The 25,938-nt window shown below is 43.3% G+C and overlaps 1 protein-coding gene across 6 annotated transcripts; it reads left to right on the top strand.

Moving 5' to 3' along the window:
* Positions 1–390: 390 nt before the first annotated feature.
* U2AF1 (U2 small nuclear RNA auxiliary factor 1) lies at positions 391–14,242 on the top strand. 6 transcript variants are annotated; one of them, XM_064406874.1, is made up of 9 exons: positions 411–546; positions 1,380–1,905; positions 2,935–3,022; positions 6,658–6,724; positions 9,999–10,048; positions 10,610–10,708; positions 11,847–11,980; positions 12,245–12,337; positions 13,996–14,242. In XM_064406874.1, exons 2-9 carry the CDS (start codon positions 1,736–1,738, stop codon positions 14,123–14,125), a joined length of 831 nt encoding a protein of 276 aa, XP_064262944.1. In that variant the 5' UTR covers positions 411–546; positions 1,380–1,735; the 3' UTR covers positions 14,126–14,242. The 6 variants fall into 6 exon arrangements, with proteins under 6 accessions (XP_064262946.1, XP_064262948.1, XP_064262944.1 ...); XM_064406875.1 differs by lacking the exon at positions 6,658–6,724 and adding an exon at positions 5,782–5,848; XM_064406881.1 differs by lacking the exon at positions 1,380–1,905 and adding an exon at positions 5,782–5,848 and having other exon boundaries at positions 484–546.
* Positions 14,243–25,938: the final 11,696 nt, after the last annotated feature.

Here is a 25,938-nt window from a genome sequence, read left to right as displayed (position 1 = left end):
AGAATACTGTGTTTAAATGAAATTTATGCATCATGTATGAGATCAATATGCAACAAACAATTGTTTTTAAGGGTTAATTCTCTGTTAATGGGGGTCCTTTTTCAGGCTTGTGTTGCCCAGAAAAAAGTACCCGGACGTTGGTATCTCTTTGGTTTCGTTGTCTCATACTGTCCCAATTTCAATTGTTCAAATTTCATTACTTTAATTACATTACTATTTTTATAACCATTTCATTACTATTAAACTTTTAAAATATTCAAAAACAAGTAATTAGCGTTTTTCGCAGCCCTGTCCCCTCAGGCCCCGCCGGGGGCGGGACTCGAACCCGCGGCCTGGCGATTCCTCCCGGGGCTCCGCCCCGCCGCCCCTGCGCGCTCGCCGCGGCGACCCCGCGTGCGGCCCCCGCCTCCCGCTGCCTTCCCTCAGCGCGGCGTTTCCGGCGCGGTCGCTGTGACGCGGCGGCGGCGCCGGGGCGGTCCGGCGGGCGGGCGGGCGGTGGGAGATGGCGGAGTACCTGGCCTCCATCTTCGGCACCGAGAAGGACAAGTGAGTGGCCCCGTTCCCCCGCTCCCCGCGGCTGCGGCACCCCCGGGAGGGAGGGGGAAGCTCGAGGGGAGGCCGGAGGCCCGTAGCGGGTTGCGCGGGGACGCGCGGCCTGGTTCCGATCGCGGCGGTCAGCCCCGCTCCCCTTCTCCCTTCCCCGCGGGGGGGGACCCCCGGCCCGTTTCGCCCATTTCTTCCACTCCCGCCTCGGGGGGCGCCGCCGCGTCCCCCGCCCTTTCCCATCCCGCCGGAGCGCGGCGGGAAGAGGGGAGCGAGAGGCGGCCGCGCTGCCCGTTCCCCTCCCTTCCCCCCCCCCCCCAACCCCGCCGCCATCGCCTCCCTCAGGCCCTTCCCCTCCCCCCCCCTTCCCCTCCCTCCCCTCCCCTCCCCGGCGCGCGCCCGGCGGCGCGTGGGTCCCGCGCGTTCCCGCGCGCGCGCGCCCGGCGGCCCCGCCCACGCGCTTCCCCTCCCCCCCCCCTTTCCCTTCCCCTCCCCTCCCGGGCCGGGGCCGTTCTCGGGCGCTCCCTCCCCACCCCCCGCTTCTTCCTCTTCCTCCTCCTCCTCCTCTTCCTCCTGCCGTGCCTGCCCTCCCCTGGCCGCCATGAGGGTGTGCCGCGCCTCGTGGCGCGCTCCCTCCCTCCCTCCGCCCTTCCCCCGCGGCTGCGCCTTCCTGCCGGGGCCGCTGGGTGCCGAAGCTTCCCGCCGCCTCCTGCCAGAAAGCGCCTCCTCCTCCTCCTCCTGTTCCCCTTTTGTTCGTGTCCCTGAGCCTCGCAGCAGCCTAAGAGCTCCCGCTCTGCTGCAAGGACAGCGACTGGTTATTTCTCCCCCCTCCCCAGGGTGCGGAGGATTTCCCCGACTGCTGCATCCTGATCCTACAGGCTTCTGCCTGCAGCCTTCCACGCGTCCGGGAACGCCTCTAGTTTCTCTGGTTGTTGGAAGCACACACACAAAACCCTCCTAACGAAAATTTGGTCACCACCGGCCTGACCAAACCGGCGTGTTTTTCCACTCGTAAAAATGAAAAGGGGGCATCGATGTGCTGCTGGACTAAATTACTCTTGTCAGCCCCTGGCCGTGGGGCTTCTGCTGTGCTCTGTAGCGCTGCCATTCCAGGAAAGCAGTGTCGGCAGCCTCTCTTTTGAGCTCTGTTACTGTAGCATCCTCTCACACAAAGGAGATACATAGGAATTTAATGCTTTGCAGTCTCAGAGTTTTAATCGGGCATGAAATTCCTGTGCAGCTCTTGTTTTCTGTTAAAAAAGGCAAACGGAACCTTCCAGAAGGTGCTGAAGTTGGAGGCACTATTGGAAATTTTGTAGTTAGGTGTTTCTTTTTGTTTCAGGTTAGAGTTCAGAAAAGACAGTAAGTATTTTATCATGATAAGTGTTTGTTTTCAAAAACATAATGAAGAGTGAGCATGTTGCAATTTTACAGTAGAATGCTTTGCTAGAGATCAGATGTGCTTTAGTACTTTAATAATTCTCCCCTCCATGAGTTGATGTTGGTTACACAGGATTGTGGAAAATAATTGGTGTTAATTATGGGTATAATCATTTTTCTTCCAGGAGAATTCTTATATTTCATTTACCCATATATAGCCCATAATAGTTTTCTTGCCCTTCAGAATTTTGCATTTCCCTGTCAAGGTAACTAAACTCCTTGTGGTTTTCTTTCATCATTCTGTGTGAGTTACACCTTTTTGTGGGAGTTTCAGGAGCATTTCTAAACCCAGGTCATTATCGAGGTGTCCTGAGATGGATCATTCAAGAAAAGCTTGTGGTTTAAAACAAAAAGCAGCTTGCTCTTAAAATCATTAATTGTATTCATGGAAATGGCTTCACTGAGTGGATTTATTTTGCTGGTGTGTATTCTTTCTGTAACGTGATTTTCTCTCCCCTGAATTATTTTGGATCTGTGTTGGTAGCAGCCTGAGTTCCCCTTAGAGTACAGCTTAAAGAGGTGCTTTACAAAACACGAGAGAGCTGCAGCTGTGTCCGTTTCAAAGCAGATTTTACTGCCTGGACCCGGGGCTGCCTCAGCTCAGCCCCAGAGCTCCCAGTGTCCATTTTCAGGGCGTTTTTCTCCCATCACCCACTGAAACTGATGGAAAGACAAGACTGGAGAAGCAGAAGAGTAAAACAGAGATCACTTGTGTGTGGTGAATCATGAAACCACTTTGGGGGAGACTGGTCAGATACTGGCTGTAAATTAGGGGTGCAAGGAGTGAACATGGACAGGTTTGTTGGAATGCTTTCCTGTACGGTTTTGATGTGGGCTTTTTTCTGTGTTACTTGTCCACATCAAGATAAAGACATTTAGGGCATAGGCTTTTTTGCAGATTAATGCTTTCTGTGCCAGTGTGTAACTACCTTATTCATTTTTTTCTTGCAGAGTCAACTGCTCATTTTATTTCAAAATTGGAGCTTGTCGCCATGGAGACAGATGTTCTCGGTTGCACAACAAACCAACATTTAGCCAGGTTTGTTTCCCCTTTTTTCTCTTTCTTGTGGAAATATACTCTGGCTTCTTTAAAACATAGATTCTCAGATACAAGTGAATAATTACCAAGCTCCAGATTAATTAGTTCAGTTTTAGCCCCAGTTTATCTGGGTATTTGCTTTTTTTTTTGGGTATTCCATTTACTTCTCCCAGCATTTCTAATTATCTCCTGTCACCCTTAATGGCTGCAGGAAGCGATGCTGTTGTAAGCTTGCCTGTAGTAGAGACCAACCAGTGCTAACTTTCAGGTGAGTGTGCCTTCTCAGTGGTGTTCAGGCACTTAAACCATCCCAGAGTTCTTAAATCACAGACAAAGGCAGCTCATTCCACCTGTCCCAAAGGTGGCAACTTCAATCTTTTATGCATATAATAAAATAAAACTAATTAATGAATAAAAGTGACTCATCTGTCACTTGCTCTCTGACCCAGGCTCTTAAGTTTCAAGAGTGACTTGCATACTTCCTTTGAACGTGGAAGAAATGGTTTATTGAAAACAACTTGCCTGGTTGCTGAGGGTGGATTGTCAATTGGCATGACAGATTGTTTAATCTTTGGCTCAGTGAATATTGTTAAGAGACATGATGTGTGACTGCATGTCTGCCAGAAACAAAAATAAATTTGAAAAGGTGCAGGGAGTGACAGGCTTTTCATTATTGTTATTATTATGAGCTGTGCAATATTCACAAATTACATTCCTGGATAAATGTATTTTTTTTCCTCTTTCTATCAATGCTGATTGTCAAGGTACACAGATGAATTTCTTTGGGAATTTTGTACATGAGCAGTAGTGCCTTTGAAAGTTACTGCATTTTTAACTACAGCAGTAGTTTTAAAACTACAGAGAAAAAGTTCACATAACAGCAGAGTCTTCTGCAAGTTCGTTTAATCTGCTTGGGAGCAGAGGTGATGAGAAATGTGAACTGATGCTGGGTTGGGGAGAAATATCCATGTGACAGGTTCAGAGCTAAATTGTGAGTGGGCAGGGGGACTTCTAGGGGAGAATGTCAAGGTGACTGGTGGATAGGAAGTTCTGGTACTTAAGCAACAAAACCACCTCTTTGCTTCTGGGGTTTTAAAATTTTGTAATGCAGACACTGTATTTCAAAAGAGTATTGTCCGTTCTCAAAACTACCCCATGTTGCTGACCTACATGGAGCACAAGTTGAAGTGCAGTTGGTTATTCAGAGACCTGAATTTAGGTCGTTGACTATGAAAAAAATTCCTAAAGCAGAGACTTTCTACAGTAATTGTCTTTTAAGTTGAAAAAGCCTACAAAAAAAAACCTACAAAAAACACCCATGACCCTTACATTTTTTTTAAACCAATGAAAGTTTGTGTGCAACTACAGCAGAGCAGCCTTGAGCTTTGCTTTAGACTGGTTAGCAATGCCAGCTGAAGTGGGTCAGCAGGGCACATCCCATTCTTCCAGGGATGTCTGGGACTGCACAGCCTCGTGCTGGCAGCTGTGCTGTGACATCTCCCAGGTCCCTGGCACTGTGTGGGGTCTGCAGAAATCTTTATTTGTGTGCAGGTTGACAATCAGCTGTGATAGAAAATAGAACAGAGATCCTGCTAATGGGAAGTTACCAGCACAGTGTTTTAACCTTGTGCAGCTCCTGCTGGTGCAGCTACTTTACAGAAGAGCTGTGTTAGGAAAGGTCACACAATCCAGGGTGATCAAATTACCCCCATCAGCAGAAACACCCTAACGAGATGCCTGTTTCTGGCACTCTCCAGTTGTAGGCTGAAGCATAGGTAGTTCAGACCTGGGCCACGGAAGCACAAAGCCTTGGTTGGTATGGCTGGACCTGTAATAAAACGAGTGTGTGACTTTAAATGTGATGGTACAGTTGTATTTTTTTTACACGTTAAACGGGTGCTGTGTGTAGGTGTGACATTGCTGGTCCTGTGACTTCTTTAAGCTCTGAATTCTTAATGTGACTAATAATTATAATGTCTAAGCTAAAGTTACTTGGGGATTGCCATTCATACTGACTAACATTGAGCTTGTATTTTAAGTAATCAAATCTCAATTTTTGAGCTGCTTACAGTGATATGGACATTTGGATTTTTTTTGTAATATTAGTTTACTAACTTAAACATGGTTTGTTTTTTCAGACAACTTGATTTTAAGAAGAACGGTACAAATGTAAGGTTTCAAGTCTGCCTGGGCTAATTCTTCAAGTAAAAAGCAGAAGGGCTAAAAGGATATTGTCCTTATTTGAAGGATCGGAAACATGTGAACCTATGATGCTATTATATTATTTAAACAGAAATTCCACCAAGAAAACCCCGATGCACAAAACGAGATGTAGCAGTTGCCTAAAGGCCTTATGGTCTGGTGTAGCATTTTGGACACTGTGGCATTATGTATTACATGCTGTGCACATAACACCTATTTTTTTTTTCCCCCCCTACACTTGCAGTAGTGAATCTGGTCTCAAAAGTTTAGGCATCTCCAGAATACCTCGTGTGACATTTTAGGTTACTGGGCCTCACACCTCCCATTTTGAGGATAGCTGTTGAGACAAACGCAGCTCTTTCTTGGTGGTTAATTAAAACTGTTTTCATAATATGATGGTCTGGATGCAATTTTGGAAGATACTCTACAAATACAAAAGGAAGTCTTAAGGATAAAATATGACTTTTAGCTGTTTGCAAGCAAGTTGTCTCTTTGCAATTGTCTATTATATGCACAGCAGCCAGTAGAATTCCCCTTTTTATTTTTTTTCCCCGCAGACCATCTTGATTCAAAACATCTATCGTAACCCCCAAAACAGTGCACAGACGGCTGACGGCTCACACTGTAAGTCCCACAGTTGGAGAAATTTTTTTAAAGAATGGTGTTAAAGAGCCCACTCCTAATTATGATAAAATAATGTTGGCTTCTGAGCTGCTGACATAAAGCTGTTGCAAACAGGACAAGTGACGGAACTCTTCTTGCGCACAGATCAAGAATTTGTGGAATGTGTGCAATTCTGAGTGCAGAAAGGGCTGCACAAATTGGACTGGATGCAGATTCCCTTTTGTGTTGCAAAGTGAAACTTGGATACTTGGTAACACTGCATTCTTTTGAAAGGGTTAAATGCAGGCATTTCTCAAATTCTTGATTTAACACCCAAAAAAAAAAAAAAAAACAAATAGGTACATATGTACGGTAAGTCCCAAAACTGGGTTTTCTTTCATCTTAACTTTTTTAGGAAAATGGAGATTTCATGTTATGCTCTAATTATTGTATTACTTCCTTTCCTGGGATTTTGCTGCTAAGAAGCCATTCGGTAATACCAAATTCAAATTATTATGTTTTTAACGTGACTGCTGCATTTGGATACCACCTGTTTTCAGAGCTGTGTGAAATGATGCAAAACCCCTCTCTAGTAATATTGGTGAATGGAGTGAAATCAAGAATACAATAATGGAGTATCATGAGATCTCTATTACTTTACAGTGTTAGGTTGATGTAGAAAGGTCACCAGCTAAGTGCAAGTTCTCCTGCTTGGGAGAGAATAACCACCTCTCTTTCAGCACAGACTCGACCAAAGCGACCCTAAAGGAAACCAGTTTCTTGTTAAAATTATTTTCCATAATATAAAGTTGTTGCGTTTTGTATTTCAGACCATTGCCCTCTTGAACATTTACCGTAACCCTCAAAACTCTTCCCAGTCTGCTGACGGTTTGCGCTGTAAGTTCATACAAGTTCCTTCACTGGTTCCCTGGGCTTGATTGTCAGAGCTCAGTGTCGACTTAAACTGGTCTGCCATTTTAGTTTAACAGATCAAACTGACCACGTTTCGTTACATGTGTTCAAAACAAACACACAAAAAAATTAAAAAAAAAAAAAAAAAAACCAAAAAAAATCCCAACTTTTTTTGTCCCACTACCTTCCTCCCTACTCCCAAAACTATGGGGGAATCTGAATACCAACTATTAAATCAAAAAGGGTTAAAATTGTACTTCCCCTGTGAAGCAGTGTTGGTTGCACTGCTTTCTTCCTGTCACCTCTCTCCCTGCCAGTTGCCTGCATCCTAGGAATGGTTTTCTGTATGTTTTGTGCTATCCATTAGGTTCCACTGTCGGAAAGAGCAGGACAGTGACACATTGACTTCATTCAGAACAAATGTCCTGCTCTGTAAATGTTAAGAGAACTTGAACTGAAACTTTCAGACTGCATGCATAAATTTGTCCTAGGTTAATGCAGCTTCCATTTAGGGAGTGCACTTTGGAAGAACACACCATCACTGACTAACCCCTTCTGGCAGCTGTCCTTTTTGGATGGGTGCATGCTTAAAATTCTTTCCATACTTGGAAAATTCAAATTCTTATGCCATATTTACCTAAGACAAGTATTTTTTTAAAGTACTTTTGAGGAGGGGAAGGCATTTGGGTATGGTCATGAAGTAATTTAATGACTCCTCCTGAGATACAAATGGGCATAAGCAAACACACCTCCTGTGAGACTGGCAGCAGTTAATGCCCAGGATTGTTGATCGGCGATTAACTGATTTATCATTGAATGTAATTGAATCATCAATATTCAAATAAGATTTAAAAAAAAAAAGTTTTAGAACCAAAAAAGGGTCGGTGTTCTTTTCTAACTAATCTTTCTTGTTGAAGTGAGTATTTACTGTGTGGTAATAAAGCTTTGTTTGGCTATTCTTTTTTTTTTTTTTTGACTGTTGGTTTATAGACTAGTTCAGATTAGTTACCAGCATATGATTAGAAGTGCTCTGTGAATTGGCCACTAACTTAAAAAGTCAACTGTCTCTCTTGCTTCTAAAAGGAATAATGGCTCTGTTATGTAATTTGTGGTTTTGTCACACAGTCAAGCTGGACATGTAAATGAGCTGTGTCATTTTGTCTAGATGCTTGACCAGTTCCATTGGTTTGTAGGCTCTCTCCTTGCAGATGCTTAGTAGTTACTGCTGTTTCAGTAGACTGAAACATTTCTGGTTGAGTGTTGACACTCTGAGCTCTCAATGCGCTGGTAACTAATTTGCACAGAGTTACAGCAGTTTGGTCTGTGGAGCTGTTTAGATTTACAGCTGCAAGAGTCCTGCACAGATCCTCCAGTGTTGTAAATGCTGGTATCCAACTCTAGTTTGTTGTGACAAGCGAGTAGCTGTGTGCCAGAGCCTGACTGTACCTCCTGGGGTAGAGCTGGAGCTCTGCAAGCAGTAGGTTTGCTGAAACTCCTGGCTCCTTGGTTTTTGATACTTGTCCCTACTTAAGTATTGCATGTATTTGAAATGGATAACTTGGGTAGCTGTTTAATGCCTTGTCATTGTTGCTTAACTGTCTTCCTTTCTATTGCCGTCGTAGAGGATTAACCTTAGTTTGGAACAGCAGTAGTTTTCCTGAGTGTTTTAATTAGTAATTGGGCTTCTCATGGTTCAGATGCCATTAGCCCTGGAATATGGATGTTTGTAAAGCCTGTGCATATGTATACTTCCCACTTTGGAAGGTCATTGAAGTAGTCTTTAACTAACTGTTGCCTGTGATATCCTAATTTGACCAAAAAAAAAAAAGATTAGCACTTGTCCATCTAGTAAAAAGTAGTTATTCCCACCGAGGCTCCCAGAGCTCCTGTGATACCTTTAGAAACAAAACAAAAAAATCCTTAAGTGTTAGTAAGCTGTTATCAGTGATGTTGGCAGAACCTTGGGAATATAGTTAAGTATTAAACTACCTAGAATTACTGGTTTAATGTTTGATATTCCTTAATTTGCTATAACCACGGGGGAGAAGAAATTTCTTAAAAGCAAACATGTCTCAAATGCAGAAACACTGTCAGCCTAAACTATAAACCAAATGCCCCTTAGCCTCTTGTGGAGGTGAGCTGGGTGGAAGAACAGGAACTGCAGTTCCAAAGAGTGTGGCTGGTTAATATTAGAGCCTTTCAAAAAAACCATAAAGTTTGTCCAAGTGGTAACAATAGCCAAAAAATTTTTCATACCAGCCTGAAAATGAATAAACTCAGCTTTATTGGCTCAGTTTCTTGTCTTTCACATTCTGTTAACTAAACCAGTCTGGTTTTTAATTTTAAACATTAGCATATTTTTCTAGCAAAAAATGCAGGGTTTGTTGTAAAACTGCTCCGCTTGATCTTAATAAACCACTTAACTGCTGGAGAGCTAATCTAATGGCTTTAATGTATACAGCTTGTTTAAAGTGCTGTAGACTGGAAGAAACAAACTCATTTTTATACATTTAATGCTTTGAAAAATAAGCCACACTTATTTTGGGTTTTGTAGCAGCAGGCAAGCAGCAGTCGTTTTTTGAAGTCCAGCTTGTATCATGAAAATAATCTTAACTGGAATATAAGGCTGGCTTGTCTTGCACTGAAAGGTGTTCTGCAGGACTAGAGAAAAATGAAGTGACACTCAAACTAGAAAAATGGCTCTCTGTTGCAAAGCATTGATTGCACTGAGAAAAGTGTGTCATTTCAATTACTATTTTCAGCAAAGTAAAAAAAATTCTGGGCTAAATTACATTGTGAGCTCTCAAATTCTAGTGGATATGCTGGAGAAGTAGGCATAAATTTCTGCCTTTAGGAAGAGGAATACTAAATTTTAGTAATATTTTAAAGTATGGAATTGTAACAAAGCACTTGCCTTCTGTTTAGGTAAAATTGTTGCTAGTTAGAGAGTGGGACTATACATTAAATTCTAAGTGATATTTCAGAGTAATTATTTTCCCCTTTAAATTTGTGGCATACAGCTTTGGCTCTGATTAAAACTTGCTTTGATTTGATCGTATCAATGTAATATTTTGACAGATACTTTGGGGACTCAAAGCTCTTCACACATCCTTATTTTGCAATATTCCTGTTAGTTAGCTCCATGCTATATGGTGTCTCTCATGCTCCAGATGGCCTCTCTAGATTGTTTTGTAGTTTGATCAAATCTCCCCTTCTTTATTGGCAGGCTCTAATCGATCTGACTCTTTGACTTTTGCAGGTGCTGTGAGCGATGTGGAGATGCAGGAACATTACGATGAGTTCTTTGAGGTAGGTAAAGGAGCATTGCAGTATCCCTGGATTTGTCACCACAGATAAGTTAATTGGATAGCACAATTAGACAGATTCAGGGAAAAAACACTTATTTCCTCGGGTGTTCCTATAAAACATACAACTTTGTATTAAATATTTCCTGGTGTAACCATTGGTTAGTTTGACTTTGACTGCTTGAAATAGTCTTTGTTTAACATCAGCAGCTTAAGTGACGTAGCATTTTGATTGTATAATCTCATTTTTTATAAATTTTAAGTATTCTTAATTATTTGTATAAAAACAAATTACCTGAAGCTAGCATCAGAGTTTCTGTGTTGTGTTTTCAGTGCATCCTGTGTATTCTGTAAATGCTGTGTGTGTTTTCCATAGGTTTTTCTTGTATCTTGGTAGTGCTGTGCTTATAGATGGCCAAGAAAGTATTCATTTTAAATCCCAAAATGTAAAAAAATAAATCAAGTGGTCTCGCTTTTTTTCCTGTACTTACTTAGAGGTAGATGCAATATTTCTTTACTTCCAAGTAATGTGCTGCAAACTTTTGCTGGGTTGCTTTGTGCTTAGGAGGTCTTCACAGAAATGGAGGAGAAATACGGTGAAGTTGAGGAGATGAACGTCTGTGATAACCTTGGAGATCATCTAGTTGGAAATGTATACGTAAAGGTAGGATGAAGAGATGTTCATGCACTCACAAGGGGTGGTGGTTATTGATTTGGAATTTTAAAAGCTACTGTGTGATTGTAGAATTTATTTTGATAGGAAGGCTCTTCAGTATATAAGCTACTCTCCAACTTCACAATTTAAAACTGTTAAAGGAATCCAAAAGAAATTTTAATGAATTTTGAGACACTTTCTTGGTAGTCAAAAATCCTTGTAATTTTCAGACAGATTAACTTTTTTTTCTTTTACATAGTCACCACTACTGGACTGTTTAGTTTGGCAGGGTTAATTTGGGTCTGTCTTAGCATCCTGCTGCCCTTTAAGCACATCAGTGTGAGAGAGGTTTTATATGCCACAGGTGCATTAATTTTCTGACTCCCCAGTTAAACACTATATCTGTGACCAAGTTAGCTTTGGCAATAGCTGGGTGGTTCAAGGTGCAAACTGGAGCTCTTAGGTTTAACTTTAAAAAGTCATTGGTATCTCTTGAATAACAAGTACAAAGCTGTCACCTGCAGAAATTTTACTGTGTGTTCACAGTGTGGGGGAGGTGTGAGAGAGTTCCTTTGAATATTTTGGCTGTACATTCCCTCAGCTGGAAAGTATTTTCACACCTGGAATTCTGGACTGTGTAGGTCATGAGCAGAAAAAAAAGTTGTTTTAAAAAATTAGCTGTGAAAAGGCATTTCAAATTTAAATTTTACAGTCATCGTAAAACAGGATCTGATTTTTGTAAATTCTCATTTAAATGAATGTGAGCTCCAGTTTTTATATAAATTTCTCTTAAATGTTTGAAAAAAGGCATTACATCAGGACTGTGGTGCTCCAGAAAGTATTTATAAGCATTCTCTTGGTTTAAAGCTGTACTAAGAAAACACAGCATCTTCTATTGACTACCTTTCCCACTTGAAAGACCAACCAGAGCATAATGAAGAGGAAAATCAATTATTTGATTAGCCCTTGAGTCCCAGCTAATGAAAAGCTGCCATATTTACCCTTGATTTGATGGACTGTCCAAGAAACCTGAAGTAGCTTCTAATTTCATTACCAGAACCCTGAGCCTCAGATACCACACAACCGATTTGATAGGAATCTTTATCTCCTCCTGTTGCTGCTCTGAAAAGGCTGATCTTGCTTTCAGTTCCGCCGTGAAGAAGATGCAGAGAAGGCCGTGATCGACCTGAACAACCGCTGGTTCAACGGGCAGCCCATCCATGCCGAGCTCTCCCCTGTGACTGACTTCAGAGAGGCCTGCTGCCGTCAATACGAGATGGGGTACAGCAGGGCCTGGCTCGTGCCTTTGGCAGCTGGGAGGGTGCTTGGGTGGGGGTTTCATGCAGAAACCACTTCAGGTGTCAGTAGTGTGGAGGACCTGCAGTGAGCCTCTTGACTCCTGCCTCTTTTGGGGATTTTCTCCTTAAAGTGCGGCAGCATCAGTAAATGGTGCTCGTAATTTACTGCGTTTAATATTAGAGGTGTTGAGGCAGCAGATAGAATTTCCAGCTCTACACTAACTGAGCCTCTTGAATTCTGTTTCAGAGAGTGTACACGAGGAGGTTTCTGCAACTTTATGCATTTGAAGCCCATTTCTCGAGAGTTAAGGCGCGAGTTGTATGGGCGGCGTCGTAAAAAGTAAGTTTGTTTTTAAACACTGCTAAAACAAGTAATTTAAGGATCAGTTGCTGAAAAATCTGAAGGCAAATCTTTAAACTTGTGCCAAGTCCTCTTGTTTTTTCTGACGCATTTCTTGCACATGCCAAAGGGCGTCAAGTCAAGCTGGCAAGTGGCCAGTTTCCAGCAAAGAAGTAGGGCTCTGGAAATATGGTGCTTCTTGCTCTGCAATGCTGTGGATTCTGAAGGTTGTGCTGAAGGCAGGGCTCAAGGGGAAGACAACTTACTGAGTTACTGAGGACATGGGCCCTACCTGTTCAGATACAGATGGACATCACTTGGTAGAAGTTGCTTTATGCTTCTTCTGTTTTATTCTCTTCTAGACGTGTTTGCTCATGGCCTTTGTTAGATGCTGGCCAATGGGCATTTTTGGTAGCAGATTGGCAGCTTTCAGCATTATTTGCAGTCAAGCATATCTACAGATTGTACTCAGGACCCAGCCTTATTTGCCTTTAACTGTTAATGGTGAAATGGTGTAGCCTGTATTCATTTCTTACTGTTAATATCAGCAGTCACTGTATGGAGCTCACTTTTAGCTTCACAGCGTGTCTCTTGATAGGAATTCCCAGTAGGAGAAAGGAGAAGTAATTTCACCTAATGGTAAAAAAAAAAGATAAAGACATTTTATTATGTATTAAATTATTCATTTAGTGAGGTACCTTGCAGAAAGGCTTTTACCACTGCTGTTACTATGATGGTTCACTTGGAGCTGGATTCAATCTGCTTGCATTTAAGACCTTGGTATTTGGGATAGGCATATAAAATTTTTCATCTTGCTTTTATATAGAGTATGATTTTTGTAGATTTCTGACACAGAAGGAGCCTGGGATTGTGAATGTGTTTTTCCTGTAAACATCTAATTGGCAGTGTTTCAGAATCTGTGAGGATGAATTTAACTTGGAAAAACACAGATTGTGTTGCTTAGCCATATGTATTTGTGGCTAAGTAAATCTTTCAGATATTTTAATGCTTTATGAAAAAGACCAAGTGTGTTTTTATATTAACCTTTTGGTCACTGTTGCAAATCTGGAACTCTCAGATTCAGTAATGCTGATTGGGAGTGGCTGTGATAGCAGTATGTGCAGGCTGGTTTTAGCTCCCTTCCTGAATTTATCAACCTAAGAGGCAGGGAAGATAATTTGCCAATGCTTGTGTCCTGGAGGGGTAGAAATCATGTAGAGTGAGCAACAAGAGAACTGGATTGTAATTGCTAATTAATGCAATTGATTTAATACGAGTGGACTTAGAAGCAGCTGTAGGCTTTTGGTGTGTGTTGCTAAGAGCTATTCCTGTCTGCCAAAGCAGGTGTTCCCTTCTCCTGCTTTAAATAACAGCAGTGTAACCGTGCCTCTCCTTGGGGTTGGCACATCCATTGTAAGAGGTGGCTGCAGGGAGCAGCCAGTTCTTGTACCTGTTTGTGCTGACTCCCAGCATGAAATTTGGGCAGTTTGTAAATACACTGTGCTTTGCGGCCCAAGTGCCAATTAACCAATCCTTCTAATGACACACTGCCTTTCTCCTCTCTCATCACTCCCATTCTTAATTCCACCCACTGTGTGGTACTGCAAGTAAATCACTGCCTGGGGTGAAACAATAAAATGTCCAAACTCTCTTTGAAGGCATCGATCCAGGTCGAGGTCCCGCGAGCGCCGGTCGAGATCCAGAGATCGCGGCCGTGGAGGAGGCGGCGGCGGCCGCGAGCGCGACAGGAGGCGGTCGAGGGACCGCGAGCGATCCGGTCGATTCTGAGCCATGCCATTTTTACTGTATGTCTGCTAGAAAGTGTTGTAGTTTGACCAAACAAGTTCATAATGACATTTTTTTTAAAGATGGGCTTCTGAATAAAAAATTTGTAGTGATACAGTATTCTTTGTGTAACTTGTTTCTTGTTGGGGGGAGTCTTTTTAACTGTCATTCCTCTATCTTGACAAATACCTGGATAAGTCTGCCTGAGGGAAAGGTGGTAAATGTATTGGAGGAGCGCCAGTTCTGGTTTGGGTTTTTTTTTAATTTTATTCAAGTATAATTTGAACTGTTGATGAAAATGTGTGTGTATATAATATAAAATATTATATACATAGTAAAAATAATATACTGCTTAAGAAACAGTTACTCACATAAGTTTCCCTTTTCTGCTATGCTGTCTGCTTATTTAGGTTAGTTTAGGCACATTTAAGAGGAAGGCTGTGCGAAATGAATTTATTTACTGAGTAGAAACGCTTAGTTACAAAAATGTATGTTTGTTTGTTACCAGAAGTCTGTGCTCTGTCTATCAATGTGACTGTGGCATTTACAATAAATCCAATTTCTTGGTGTAAAATCTAAAGCCTATTTTCTAAGCACTCTGGAGTAGTTGAGTTGCTACTCCTGGCTGCCTATTTTCTAAGCACTCTGGCACAGTTGAGTGGCTGCTCCTGGCTGTGCCAGAGTTCATAGTTCAGGTTTTTATAATTCTTGACTAAATTCTTTTCTTTAGCTGGAAAGAAAGTTGCCTAGTGCAGTGTGGAAAAAGATATTTTTACTGCAATGATTCATAATAGGCAGGTGAGGGTTTTGTGGGAAAAAAAAAACCAAACACCAAAATTATGCTCCATGCAACATAATAGAGAAGTGCTGTTGAAGGAAATGCAAGGTTGTGAATGCAAGGATCAAATTTCTTCACAGCCTTTTTTTTCTAATCTATGCTCTCTCATCTGTCATTTAATAAAAAGCATTTTGTTGGCATTCAAGGTCATAGAAAAAACTGATTGGATGCTAGTGGAAAATAAATCTTATTTCCACCTTCTTGATGGTCTGGAGTGTGATGAAAGCTAATGGACAGATAGCAGTTCCTTCACAAATACTTTTTTTTTTAATTTGAGCTTGAATTGCTCAGTCGCTGGACATTGTAGGTTGTGTCCCAAAGCATTCAAGCTGCAGTGGAAATGTTCATTCTGAGAAACAGTTTGTAAATGGTTGACTTGCAGTTTCACCTCCTTCATGTCTGCTTTTATTCAAAGTGTAACGTAGCAAGAAGTTTTGGTCATTGATCATATTTCTGCAAAATAGAACTGTATGTACACAAAGCTACGCAATAAAACACAGCTTTCCTGTGGGGGAGAGAATTTGCTAGAGCTTCCTTAGTTCTGAGCCAGATAACTTGCTAAATGATAAATCTGCTCCTTGGTGATTCTTTTTAGGAAAATGGAAATAGGATATGGATGCATGACATAGTCAGATGATTAACAAACCAGCTTCTTTCTGCCTCTTAAGTATAAAACCGTTTTTCTCACTGGAGCTTGGAAAAGAAAACAGTATCAAAAAAATGAGCTTTTCTAAATTAATCTGCTTTGCTTTTTAAACTAAATTCTTGCACCAGTTCAATATGAATTTTTTTTGTTCCCACTGGATGGTTTGGCTAACCAGACTTTGGAACTTGGTGTGCCAGGACCCTTTTTGAAGAAATATCACTTAAGCAGTGAAGCCCATCTCCACATGATGTTTTGTTGTAAGTACTTAAATCAAATGATGCTTTACTGGAAGAAATTGAGCAGTGCCTGGCATTAAATGACTGAGATGAAATGTATTTCTGCTGGGCATTAGGAATTTCACATTGATAATTTAGTTCTTAGAGTTTACAGGATATTAATCCAGTTCCATATTTCTCTTAGGTGAGATTCAGGATTATTGGTGAGCTAATTTAAATCTCAAGATATAAAAGGTGAGGATAGTTTTTGGTTTTTAAACAGTATCTAATACAATTTGGATAGTATTTCAAAGGTTTAAGATTTGCTCTATAAAGCTAGTTTAAAAGTTAGTTGTTCTTTAAAGTTAGTTTAAAACAAGTACAAATGTGTCCCTGTAATGGCTTTAATCTCTTTATCTAAATCCTGTTTCACTGCAGGTATATTTTTGCATGAACAGATAGTGGAAGGTGGATTTTTCTGTCTCCCCTAATACAATTTTACTGAGAAAACATTCTAGAATTCTGCCAAATGTATCATTTTGTGATTGATTGAACAGCTGCCCAAAAATTCCCCAAGTAACTGGAATGTGTTGGAATGGGCACTGAAAGCAGTGGATTTTACTGGATACTCCAATGGGTGCCTAGTGACAGCATTCAGCATATGAACTAAGCTCATGACATATCTTGTTAGGTTCTCCTTTTGAGACTGTGCTACCAGTAAAATTCATCAAATTTGAAATCTAAACTGCACCAATTTGGTGAAACATTTACACCTGACAGACCCGAGTGTTCGTTCACCAACACAAACCAAGTGGAAGTCCTACCTCCCCCTTCTCTTGTTGCCCACAATGTCTTTAAGATTTGTTTTTTCCCTCTCCTCCCCAAGGTTCTTACTTCTCAAATATTTCATTGTTGACTCTTCTGTTGAACAGTGGATCTTAATTTATGGAATTCCTTTACCTCAAATAAGTGACAGCATACAGGATTTTCTGAAGTCTGAGTCAATTAGGTTGAAACTGTTAATCCCAAGTGGCTTTCTCTTTGTATTTGGCTCTTATTCTGTGAAAATGCTGCTTGTCCATGAATATGATGTATGTTGAGACTGTAAAACCAAATGGAGAAAACTTGTTCAAAATAAAGCCTTTTTTTTATAAGAATCTGACAAAAAATTATCCCTTTCCTTTAGATTGGATGCTGCTCTTTAAATATCTAGTGAGGACATAGACTAAAGTTTCAAATTCTTATATCTTAACTTATGTTTTGAGCAATTCTTTGCAGAGCTGGTGAAGCATGTCTTCAGCTGAAATAACCCTGACTCTCCATATTTACACAATCAAGTTGGATTTTTATGAGTGCAGCTTGGGGTTAGGAGCTGGGGGGAGCTGGTTTGGGTTCTTTCAATTGATAAAGCTTTTGGTAAGGTTGTTAAGGTTAGGAAGAGCCTGCAAATTTCTGTTGTGGTGGTCTGCAGAGGACAAGAAAGGTTTTTACAGAAAGAATGTGTTTAATTGAAAAAAAAAATGTAATCAAAGGGGGGGTCATGACATTTTAAAGATGATTCCTCTTGGTGTTGCACCATCCAGGCTGCAAAATTTTGGGTGTTAACAATTGTACATCAGCACCTTAAACCGCATCTGTTGTCTTTGATACATTAGAAGTGAAACTGCTTTCATGGCAGCTGGGGAGGCTGTGGGTAAATAACTTCATTCTCCAGATACTGCTGTACTGAAGATTCCCTAAAAACACTCCTGGTCAGGAGAAGTTCCAGCTGAAAAATAGAACTGAGGTGGTGTTTTGTTTTTAGCTGGTAAGGAAGTAATGGCTGAGTGGCAAGGCTGTCACAGGAGAAATTATTTGCAGCTGCATTTATCACTTACTGCAAGGCTGAAGCCGAGCTGTGTTACTGTACAGTCTTACCCTGGAGCAAATGGATTTCAATTTAAAAAAAATACCAAAATTCCATCCAGATGTCTGTAGGAAAAAATTAATGTGTCTTCACGTTGAATTGATACCTGGTGCTTTCTAAAGCCATCCACAAGCATGTCAGAATTCATCCAATTAACTATTTTTTATGAAGCATAGAATAATTTGAGTTGGAAGGGACCTCAGTGACCATCATGTTCCAACCCCTCAGCCATGGGAGTGCCACTTTGCACTGGACCAGGTTGCTCAGAGCCCTTTCCAGTCTGGGGGTTGCACTGTCACTTGTCAGTGTCTCCAAATTGTTCTTCTATTTTGTGATTTTCATTCTGTTAAATGCACAGTGCATAAAAAATTCAGCGAATCTCCTCAGCTATGTAGACAGTCCCTCCTAGTCAGCAATGTGCTCATCAGCCAAAATCTTCTGATCCCATTAACCTTTCACATTTCATTTTTTACAAAATTCTAACCTTAGCAAGAAGAGCCGCGAGCAAGAGGCCAGCACAGTCCCACTCTGCAGTGCTGTGGCTCTTCAGCAGCAGACGTGCTTTAGAAGGTCCCTGTCTCCCTGCTGATGGTTTCTGCCTTCATTCAATTGATCTCAAGTTTCAGCTGTAAATTGGATGTGTGGGATGGGGGGAAGGGTGGCAGCCAAGAGCCCAGGTCACTGGCAGCAGCCTGCGGCTCCTTTGAGGTATCAAAGGCTGGAGGGGGCAGGGTGTGCTTATCTCTGATTATCTCTTCCTGTTCAGATGCAAGCACCGGCTTCTTGGTGCTCTGAGAAGCATCGGGTTTGGTACTTCTGCATAATTTGTGGTGTTTGGGTGGTTGCTTTCCAACAAGATTGTGTGTACAGGACAGCTGATGAAGGGGTGGGATGTGAGTGAGGGGTGGGCAGCAGCTTGTGTGTGTGGCTGCCCCTTTGATCCAAGTGCCCTAACAGCATTCTTCGAGCTGTTTTCCCTAGGAAGAGATAATTAATGTGATCCAGGTGTTCCTGTGGGACAAACCTGTGTGTTAATGACAAAGGTCTGCAGAACACTGTCTTCCCAAGCAACATGGGGCTCTTCCAGCTCTGCACTTCCATGACTGCACATGTGGTTAAGTCTGGAGGAAAAAAAAAATTAGTTTCAGCTCTGGTTGAGCAGCGAGACAAAGTGGGGTGAAAGGTAGCAGGAAGCAATGGAGTCTTCCTGCCTCCTTGTTTTTCAGGGAAAAGCCTTTAGTCTGCCAGGCTGAGGTCTGCTGTGCTTTTGCCAGCGCCTGGCTTCATTTCAAGTCTTGCTACCTATTCAGAATATTGGATGGGTTTCAGATCCTTCTCATGTCTTCCTGGCGCTGTCTGGGACTCTGGCCAGGCAGAGGGAGGGGTGAGGGAGCTGCTCCCACTGCAGGCTCTGCACCAGCATGCTGAGTGACTGCTCCTCCCTTCTCTGCCACCCATTTCCTTGAGAGCTAATACTGCTCCTGTCCTAGAGAGAAACGAGAGAGAACCTCATGGATCAAAACAGTCCTGCATCTTCCATCATCCCTTTTCCTTCCTCTTCAGTGAACATGCAAATTGTTTGCTCTTGTGTTGTTGGAAAAAAGTCCTGGAGAGAAGAGTTGATAAAGGGACTCTAGGCAGGACATGAAGAAGTGATTTCTGGACAAAGCACCAGTGGAGAGTGAGCAGCCAGCCCTTACTGCCTTGGGGGTTGCATGCAACATTAATTATTGCAGTGCTGGACTGGAGATAGGTGAGGGAAGTTCCAAAGTCTCACCAAGTAACAGTCTCCTTAATGTCTGGGCCATTTTTCATTCTGCAAGGGTTTAACTTGTTGTATTTTACCCTTTCATGACTACAACAAAGAGACATTTAACTGCCTTCCTTGCTCAGTCTCCAAGTAGGCCAGCCTTTGGTCTTTTGGACAGCCCTGGGATTCTCACGCACACGTGTGCTGGCAGCTGTTACACCTCACCAAAAAAACCCATCTTCAGCAAAGGGAACAGACCTGCAGTGCAGAGCAAGCAGCAAATTATATTATTTCTCCTTGTAGTAGCTGAGTTGAGCAAGGTTGCTGACAGTCTGCTTTCTCTTCTCTGACAGCTTCACTTCTTTCACTCTTTACTCCTGGTCTGTATTTCCCTCTACAACTTCTCGTGATCCCCAGGCCACGTCACACAGGGGCCACGTCATTCCAGGTGGGACAAGGCACCTCCCACAGCACATGGGTCCTGCAGGCTGGATCCCTGTTTGCTTAACCCTGTATGATGTTTGCTTTTTACACAACAGCAGGGCCTTGTTGACTCACATTGAGCCTGCCTGGCACTGTAGTCATCCCTTCCACTCCATACAATTCCTGTACAGGTAATGGCCACTCAAGCAGATTATTCCTCCTGCCTGGCTGCAAAATTTAGCACTGCCCTTATCAGCCACCTTCCTGTTTTACTTTCTCTTCTGATTTTTCCTCTCTGCCAAAGATCATTTTGAAATATGATTCTGTCCAAATTGTGGCTTATCCCATGCAGTTAAAATAAGGAGTGATCCTTTTTGGGCTGTGTTTTCCTCCCTTTGCATAAAAACATTTCCATGAACTTGTGCAATAGGTTTATGCTCTCCCTTCCCAAAAGGGCTCTGGGTACCACCAAAGCTCCATTGATTCTTTTGGTGACTTCAGTTGCTGCTCACAAAAAGCCTCCTCCACTGATCTCCTCCTTCAGTGACCTTACCACGACAGCATTTACCTTTTTCTCCCTGTCTTTGATCACTGACTGTGCTTCTCCAAGGGGTTCCTCTTCTTGACCTTTCAGTCTTCAGCATGTCTACTTGTCACTGATAAGAAACATCACTCTCTGCTTGCCATTCCTAAAGAAGCTGTTTATTTCCATGTTAATATTCCAGCTGCTGTCACTTCACTGCTAGGCTGATCAGATCATGATTTTGCTTTTATACCAACCCTCACTGCAGCTCCTCTTGTCCCGTGTGAAAGAAACCCAATCACTGCCAGACCTCAGGAAATGGATAAAGTGACTCTCCTTATGAAATTGGTGCTGATTTATGGGAATTATTCTCAAGGCTGGGATGAGGAGTAATCTGTGTCCCACTGATTGGGCTAAGCCCTAATGGTGCAAATTACTGGTGTTTATTCATTCCCAGACACCATGGTTGATTTTAATGGCTTTTTTGCCAATGGCACAGTGTGGGTTGGTGTTGCTGTGGAGATCTTTTAAATCAATTTGTTATGTACACCAAAACTCCCTTTCCAGAAGAGCATGTAGTGACAGGACAGTGGGGAACGGCCTTAAACTGGAAGAGGGCAGGATTAGATTGAATATTAGGCAGAAATTGTTCCCTGTGAGGTGGTGAGGCCCTGGAAGATGTTGCCCACAGAAGCTGTGGCTGCCCCATCCCTGGAAGTGTTCAAGGTCAGGCTGTTTGGGGTGCTGAGCAGCCTGGGATAGTGGAAGGTGTCCCTGCATGTGGAAGGGAGGTTGGAACTAAGATTTTCTTTAAGGTCCCTTCCAACCCAAACCATTCTTCACCTGGCTGCTGCCTTGGTGAAGGAAATTGAATCTTGAGTGCAGAGCTGTGCTGCAACTACAAATCCCTCTAATTTGCCTCACACATTCTGTTCAGATAGTTTCCAACACACTTGGTGCTGTCACTTGGTCTTACAAGTTTCCTCTGAGGTGTCTGTCTCACATCTCTGAGGATCTGGCACATCCATCTGTGCTGGCAGTTCCGTACCTCCACACCCTTCTGCCCGAAGCTGCAGTGGTTGCTGCAAGGCTGGCACTTCTGCAGGCACAGCAGCTGACTCAGGGCCTCTTCTCCTGTCCCTCCTCAAAGGCACGAAAGGTATGGATATCCCTCCTCGGCTGCTCGAGGAGTTTTGCATAGGAAGCATTCACAGAAGTGATACAAAGCTTCTGTGTAATTAACAAGCTGTTTAAATCACTAGAAAGCTGTACATGCCTCTGTGTAAAACACATGCTAAAGACAAAAGAAACCCAAAAACTTTTTTTTTTTCCCCTTCCAGCTGGCAAAGAGGTAACACCTCTTGCTGTTGAAAGCAAAACTGAGCTTCAGAGAGAAGCCCAGGCTAAGTAAAGTGCCTTTAAATGCCATAACAGTATTTACTGATGGCTCCAGGAAAACACAAATCAGTAATAACATGACATGACCAAACAACTAAAACATGGGAATCGGACATTCAAACAGTCGAAGGTTCCCATCAAATTGTCAAATTAGCAGCAGCACTTACAGCATTTCAGCTGTTTCAGGAGCCTTTCAATGATTACAGATTCTGCTTATGTAGCTAGTGTAGTTAAAAGAGTAGAAGGATCAGTCTTAAAGGATGCTAAGACATCCTCAACCAGAAAATCTTCAATTAACAAACCAAAACCACCACAGCTACAACTGCAGTTTGTCAGTGCTTGCACTCCTGTTCCACATATTGATGGATTTTTGCATAGCTTCACCTCGTGTGTGCCCTGGCATTCCCTGAGACCCAAATCAAGGGTCAGGCCCTCTTAACATCACCATTTGCACACTCTGTGCCATCCCATAATTTATCTGCTCCAGATGCAAGCCACAATCTTATTCCACATGTTGTTCCAACTGATGTTTTACCAGTGGGGCTAATGGCTACTTGTGTAAATGTCACCTTATAGCATATTTCAGATGTAGTTAACTATGATTTAGAGTAAATAATTGTTCTGTTTAAGAAGATTATTTTCTAGTAAACTCTTCTGTGGTAAAATTAGAATATGGAGGGTAGGGAAAAAAACAGTGTCATTTCAATCAGAAATTGTATTTTGATGATCCTCGTGGGTCCCTTAAACTCAGAATGACCCTGTCATTCTGTAATTTGTCATTGATTTGGATATTTCTCTGCAAGTTGTGAATTTTTAACAATGTAATGAAACAGCTGCTTCAGTGTCTCTATTTGTGGCAAATATAAAATATCTGGCTCTTCTCTTGATTTGTTTTTAATTGCTCAGTGTTTTTCCTGCATTTTTTTTTTCATAAATTTCACCCCACATTTAATCATGGTCTATTTTCTTACCAGAGAGACAAACCCTTGACTTTTTAATGCTGAAACTGGTCCTTTATCCAGTTGGAAAGTCTCTTCTGTCACTTTTATCACTTGATTAAAACGTTCTATTTCTTATTTTTTCCTATTTCTACAGCATGCAATATTCTCCAAATAGCCCTATATAATATATACCATGTGCAGATGGAGACATACAGCTGTCCCAACTCCTTCAATGGCCTGAAACACATGGAACACTGCAGGGTGAATCTCATGTCCCAAAATAAACTACCTTGAACTGCTTTTCTCTGTATTGGTACTTTTTATAGGTACAGAAGAAATTGCTGCTTGGACTTTCCACGGCCACACGCTGTGTTCTTGAGGACCTTCTCTCTGGTAAGGCCTTTCAGTGACTTATGCTTTCATGCAAGGATTTCTGTGGGTTTTTTTGTTTTTTGTTTAACTTTCTGCATAATCTAGAGCAGCTTTTTAAGAATTACTGTGAGATAATTTGCACGGAGTGTATTAAATTCACCTGCACCCCGTGTTCTACATCATCCAGCCCTGTTCTCAACAGTGAGGGTGCAGCTGTTGTGGCTCTGAGCTGTTTCCCAGGTGAAAAACTCATGGCCACATTCTCAGAGTGGCCTTAGGCTGAAGGAAGGTAGGGTTTCAACACATATTAGGAAGAAATATGTATATGTGAGGGTGGTGAGGATCTGTCACAGGTTTCCTGAAGGTGTGGCTGCCCCTGAATCCCTGGAAGTGTGTAAGACCAGGCTGGATGTGGCTCTGATCAACCTGGTCTGGTGGAAGGTGTCCCTGCCCATGGCAGGGGGCTGGAACAGGATGGTCCCTAAGGCCCCTTCCAACCCAAACCATTCCATGATTCACCAGGAACAGGATGGTCCCTTCCAACCCAAACCATTCCATGATTCACCAGGAACAGGATGGTCCCTAAGGTCCCTTCCAACCCAAACCATTCCATGGTTCACCAGGAACAGGATGGTCCCTAAGGTCCCTTCCAACCCAAACCATTCCATGGTTCACCAGGAACAGGATGGTCCCTAAGGCCCCTTCCAACCCAAACCATTCCATGATTCACCAGGAACAGGATGGTCCCTAAGGTCCCTTCCAACCCAAACCATTCCATGATTCACCAGGAACAGGATGGTCCCTAAGGTCCCTTCCAACCCAAACCATTCCATGATTCACCAGGAACAGGATGGTCCCTTCCAACCCAAACCATTCCATGATTCACCAGGAACAGGATGGTCCCTTCCAACCCAAACCATTCCATGATTCACCAGGAACAGGATGGTCCCTTCCAACCCAAACCATTCCATGGTTCACCAGGAACAGGATGGTCCCTAAGGTCCCTTCCAACCCAAACCATTCCATGATTCACCAGGAACAGGATGGTCCCTAAGGTCCCTTCCAACCCAAACCATTCCATGGTTCACCAGGAACAGGATGGTCCCTAAGGTCCCTTCCAACCCAAACCATTCCATGATTCACCAGGAATAGGATGGTCCCTAAGGTCCCTTCCAACCCAAACCATTCCATGGTTCACCAGGAACAGGATGGTCCCTAAGGTCCCTTCCAACCCAAACCATTCCATGGTTCACCAGGAACAGGATGGTCCCTAAGGTCCCTTCCAACCCAAACCATTCCATGGTTCACCAGGAACAGGATGGTCCCTAAGGTCCCTTCCAACCCAAACCATTCCATGATTCACCAGGAACAGGATGGTCCCTAAGGTCCCTTCCAACCCAAACCATTCCATGGTTCAACAGGAACAGGATGGTCATTAAGGTCCCTTCCAACCCAAACCATTCCATGATTCACCAGGAACAGGATGGTCCCTTCCAACCCAAACCATTCCATGATTCACCAGGAACAGGATGGTCCCTTCCAACCCAAACCATTCCATGGTTCACCAGGAACAGGATGGTCCCTTCCAACCCAAACCATTCCATGGTTCAACAGGAACAGGATGGTCATTAAGGTCCCTTCCAACCCAAACCATTCCATGGTTCACCAGGAACAGGATGGTCCCTAAGGTCCCTTCCAACCCAAACCATTCCATGATTCACCAGGAACAGGATGGTCCCTTCCAACCCAAACCATTCCATGATTCACCAGGAACAGGATGGTCCCTTCCAACCCAAACCATTCCATGGTTCACCAGGAACAGGATGGTCCCTAAGGTCCCTTCCAACCCAAACCATTCCATGGTTCACCAGGAACAGGATGGTCCCTTCCAACCCAAACCATTCCATGGTTCACCAGGAACAGGATGGTCCCTAAGGTCCCTTCCAACCCAAACCATTTCATGCCATCCTGCCCTGAGATGGGCACTTCCAGGGCTGCCTGCCCCTCTCTCCCATCTTGCTGGCCTGGGCAATGCCTGCACAGCCCCAAGGCGTTTTTGGGGGAGCACCTGACTGCTGCCCCAGCAGGAAGCCCCTCAGATACAGGGGGAATTCCCCCAAGCCAGACAAGCAGCCACTCCCACAGGCTGTGCTGGGGAGCCACTGGCAGCCACTGGAGGCCACTGCCCTTGGGGACATGGGTAAAACATCTTCAAAGGTGCCCTGGCAGAGCCCTTTCTCCAGGGTCACTGGATCAGTTAGGTTGGAAAACACTTCTGAGATCACCTCCAGCCTTTGACTGATCCCCACCATGTCAGCTAGACCACGGCAATGAGTGACACATCCAGTCTGTTCAGGGACAGTGACTCCACCACCCCCTCAGCAGCCCATTCCAATGTCTAATCCCCGATTCTGTGCTGAGCCTCTTCCCAATGTCCATCCTGAACCTCCCCTGGTGCAGCTCGAGGCCATTTGCTCTGTCCTGTTGCTGTTTGCCCGGGGGAAGGGGCTGACTCCCACCTGGCTACAGCCTGTCAGGGAGCTGTAGATCATCCCTGAGCCTCCTGTTCTCCAGGCTAAACACCCCATCTCCCTCAGCCGCTCCTCACAGCACTCCTGCTCCAGACTCTTCGCCAGCTCCATCGCCCTTCTCTGGACACGCTCCGTCACCTGAATTCCTCCCTGAACTGAGGACACAGCCTCGGGAGGCCCTGTGGGTAAACCCTGGGTGTTCCCCCAGGGCTTCCCTCAGCGACCTGGCTGGACATTGTGAGACATCCCTGGACATTGCCAGACATCCCTGGA

This window comes from Passer domesticus, chromosome 2 (genome assembly GCF_036417665.1).
Source record: "Passer domesticus isolate bPasDom1 chromosome 2, bPasDom1.hap1, whole genome shotgun sequence".
Lineage (NCBI taxonomy): Eukaryota > Metazoa > Chordata > Aves > Passeriformes > Passeridae > Passer > Passer domesticus.
Note: the sequence above shows the minus strand (reverse complement) of the source record. Positions and strands in the feature narration are given on the sequence as shown.

Bases quoted from the DNA above. Each gene is read 5' to 3' on its own strand.
- U2AF1 (XM_064406874.1), top strand. From the start codon at position 1,736: ATGCTTTGCAGTCTCAGAGTTTTAATCGGGCATGAAATTCCTGTGCAG. The intron at 1,906-2,934 runs GTAAGTATTTTA...TTTTTCTTGCAG, and splicing joins GTTAGAGTTCAGAAAAGACA to AGTCAACTGCTCATTTTATT. The intron at 6,725-9,998 runs GTAAGTTCATAC...TGACTTTTGCAG, and splicing joins GTCTGCTGACGGTTTGCGCT to GTGCTGTGAGCGATGTGGAG.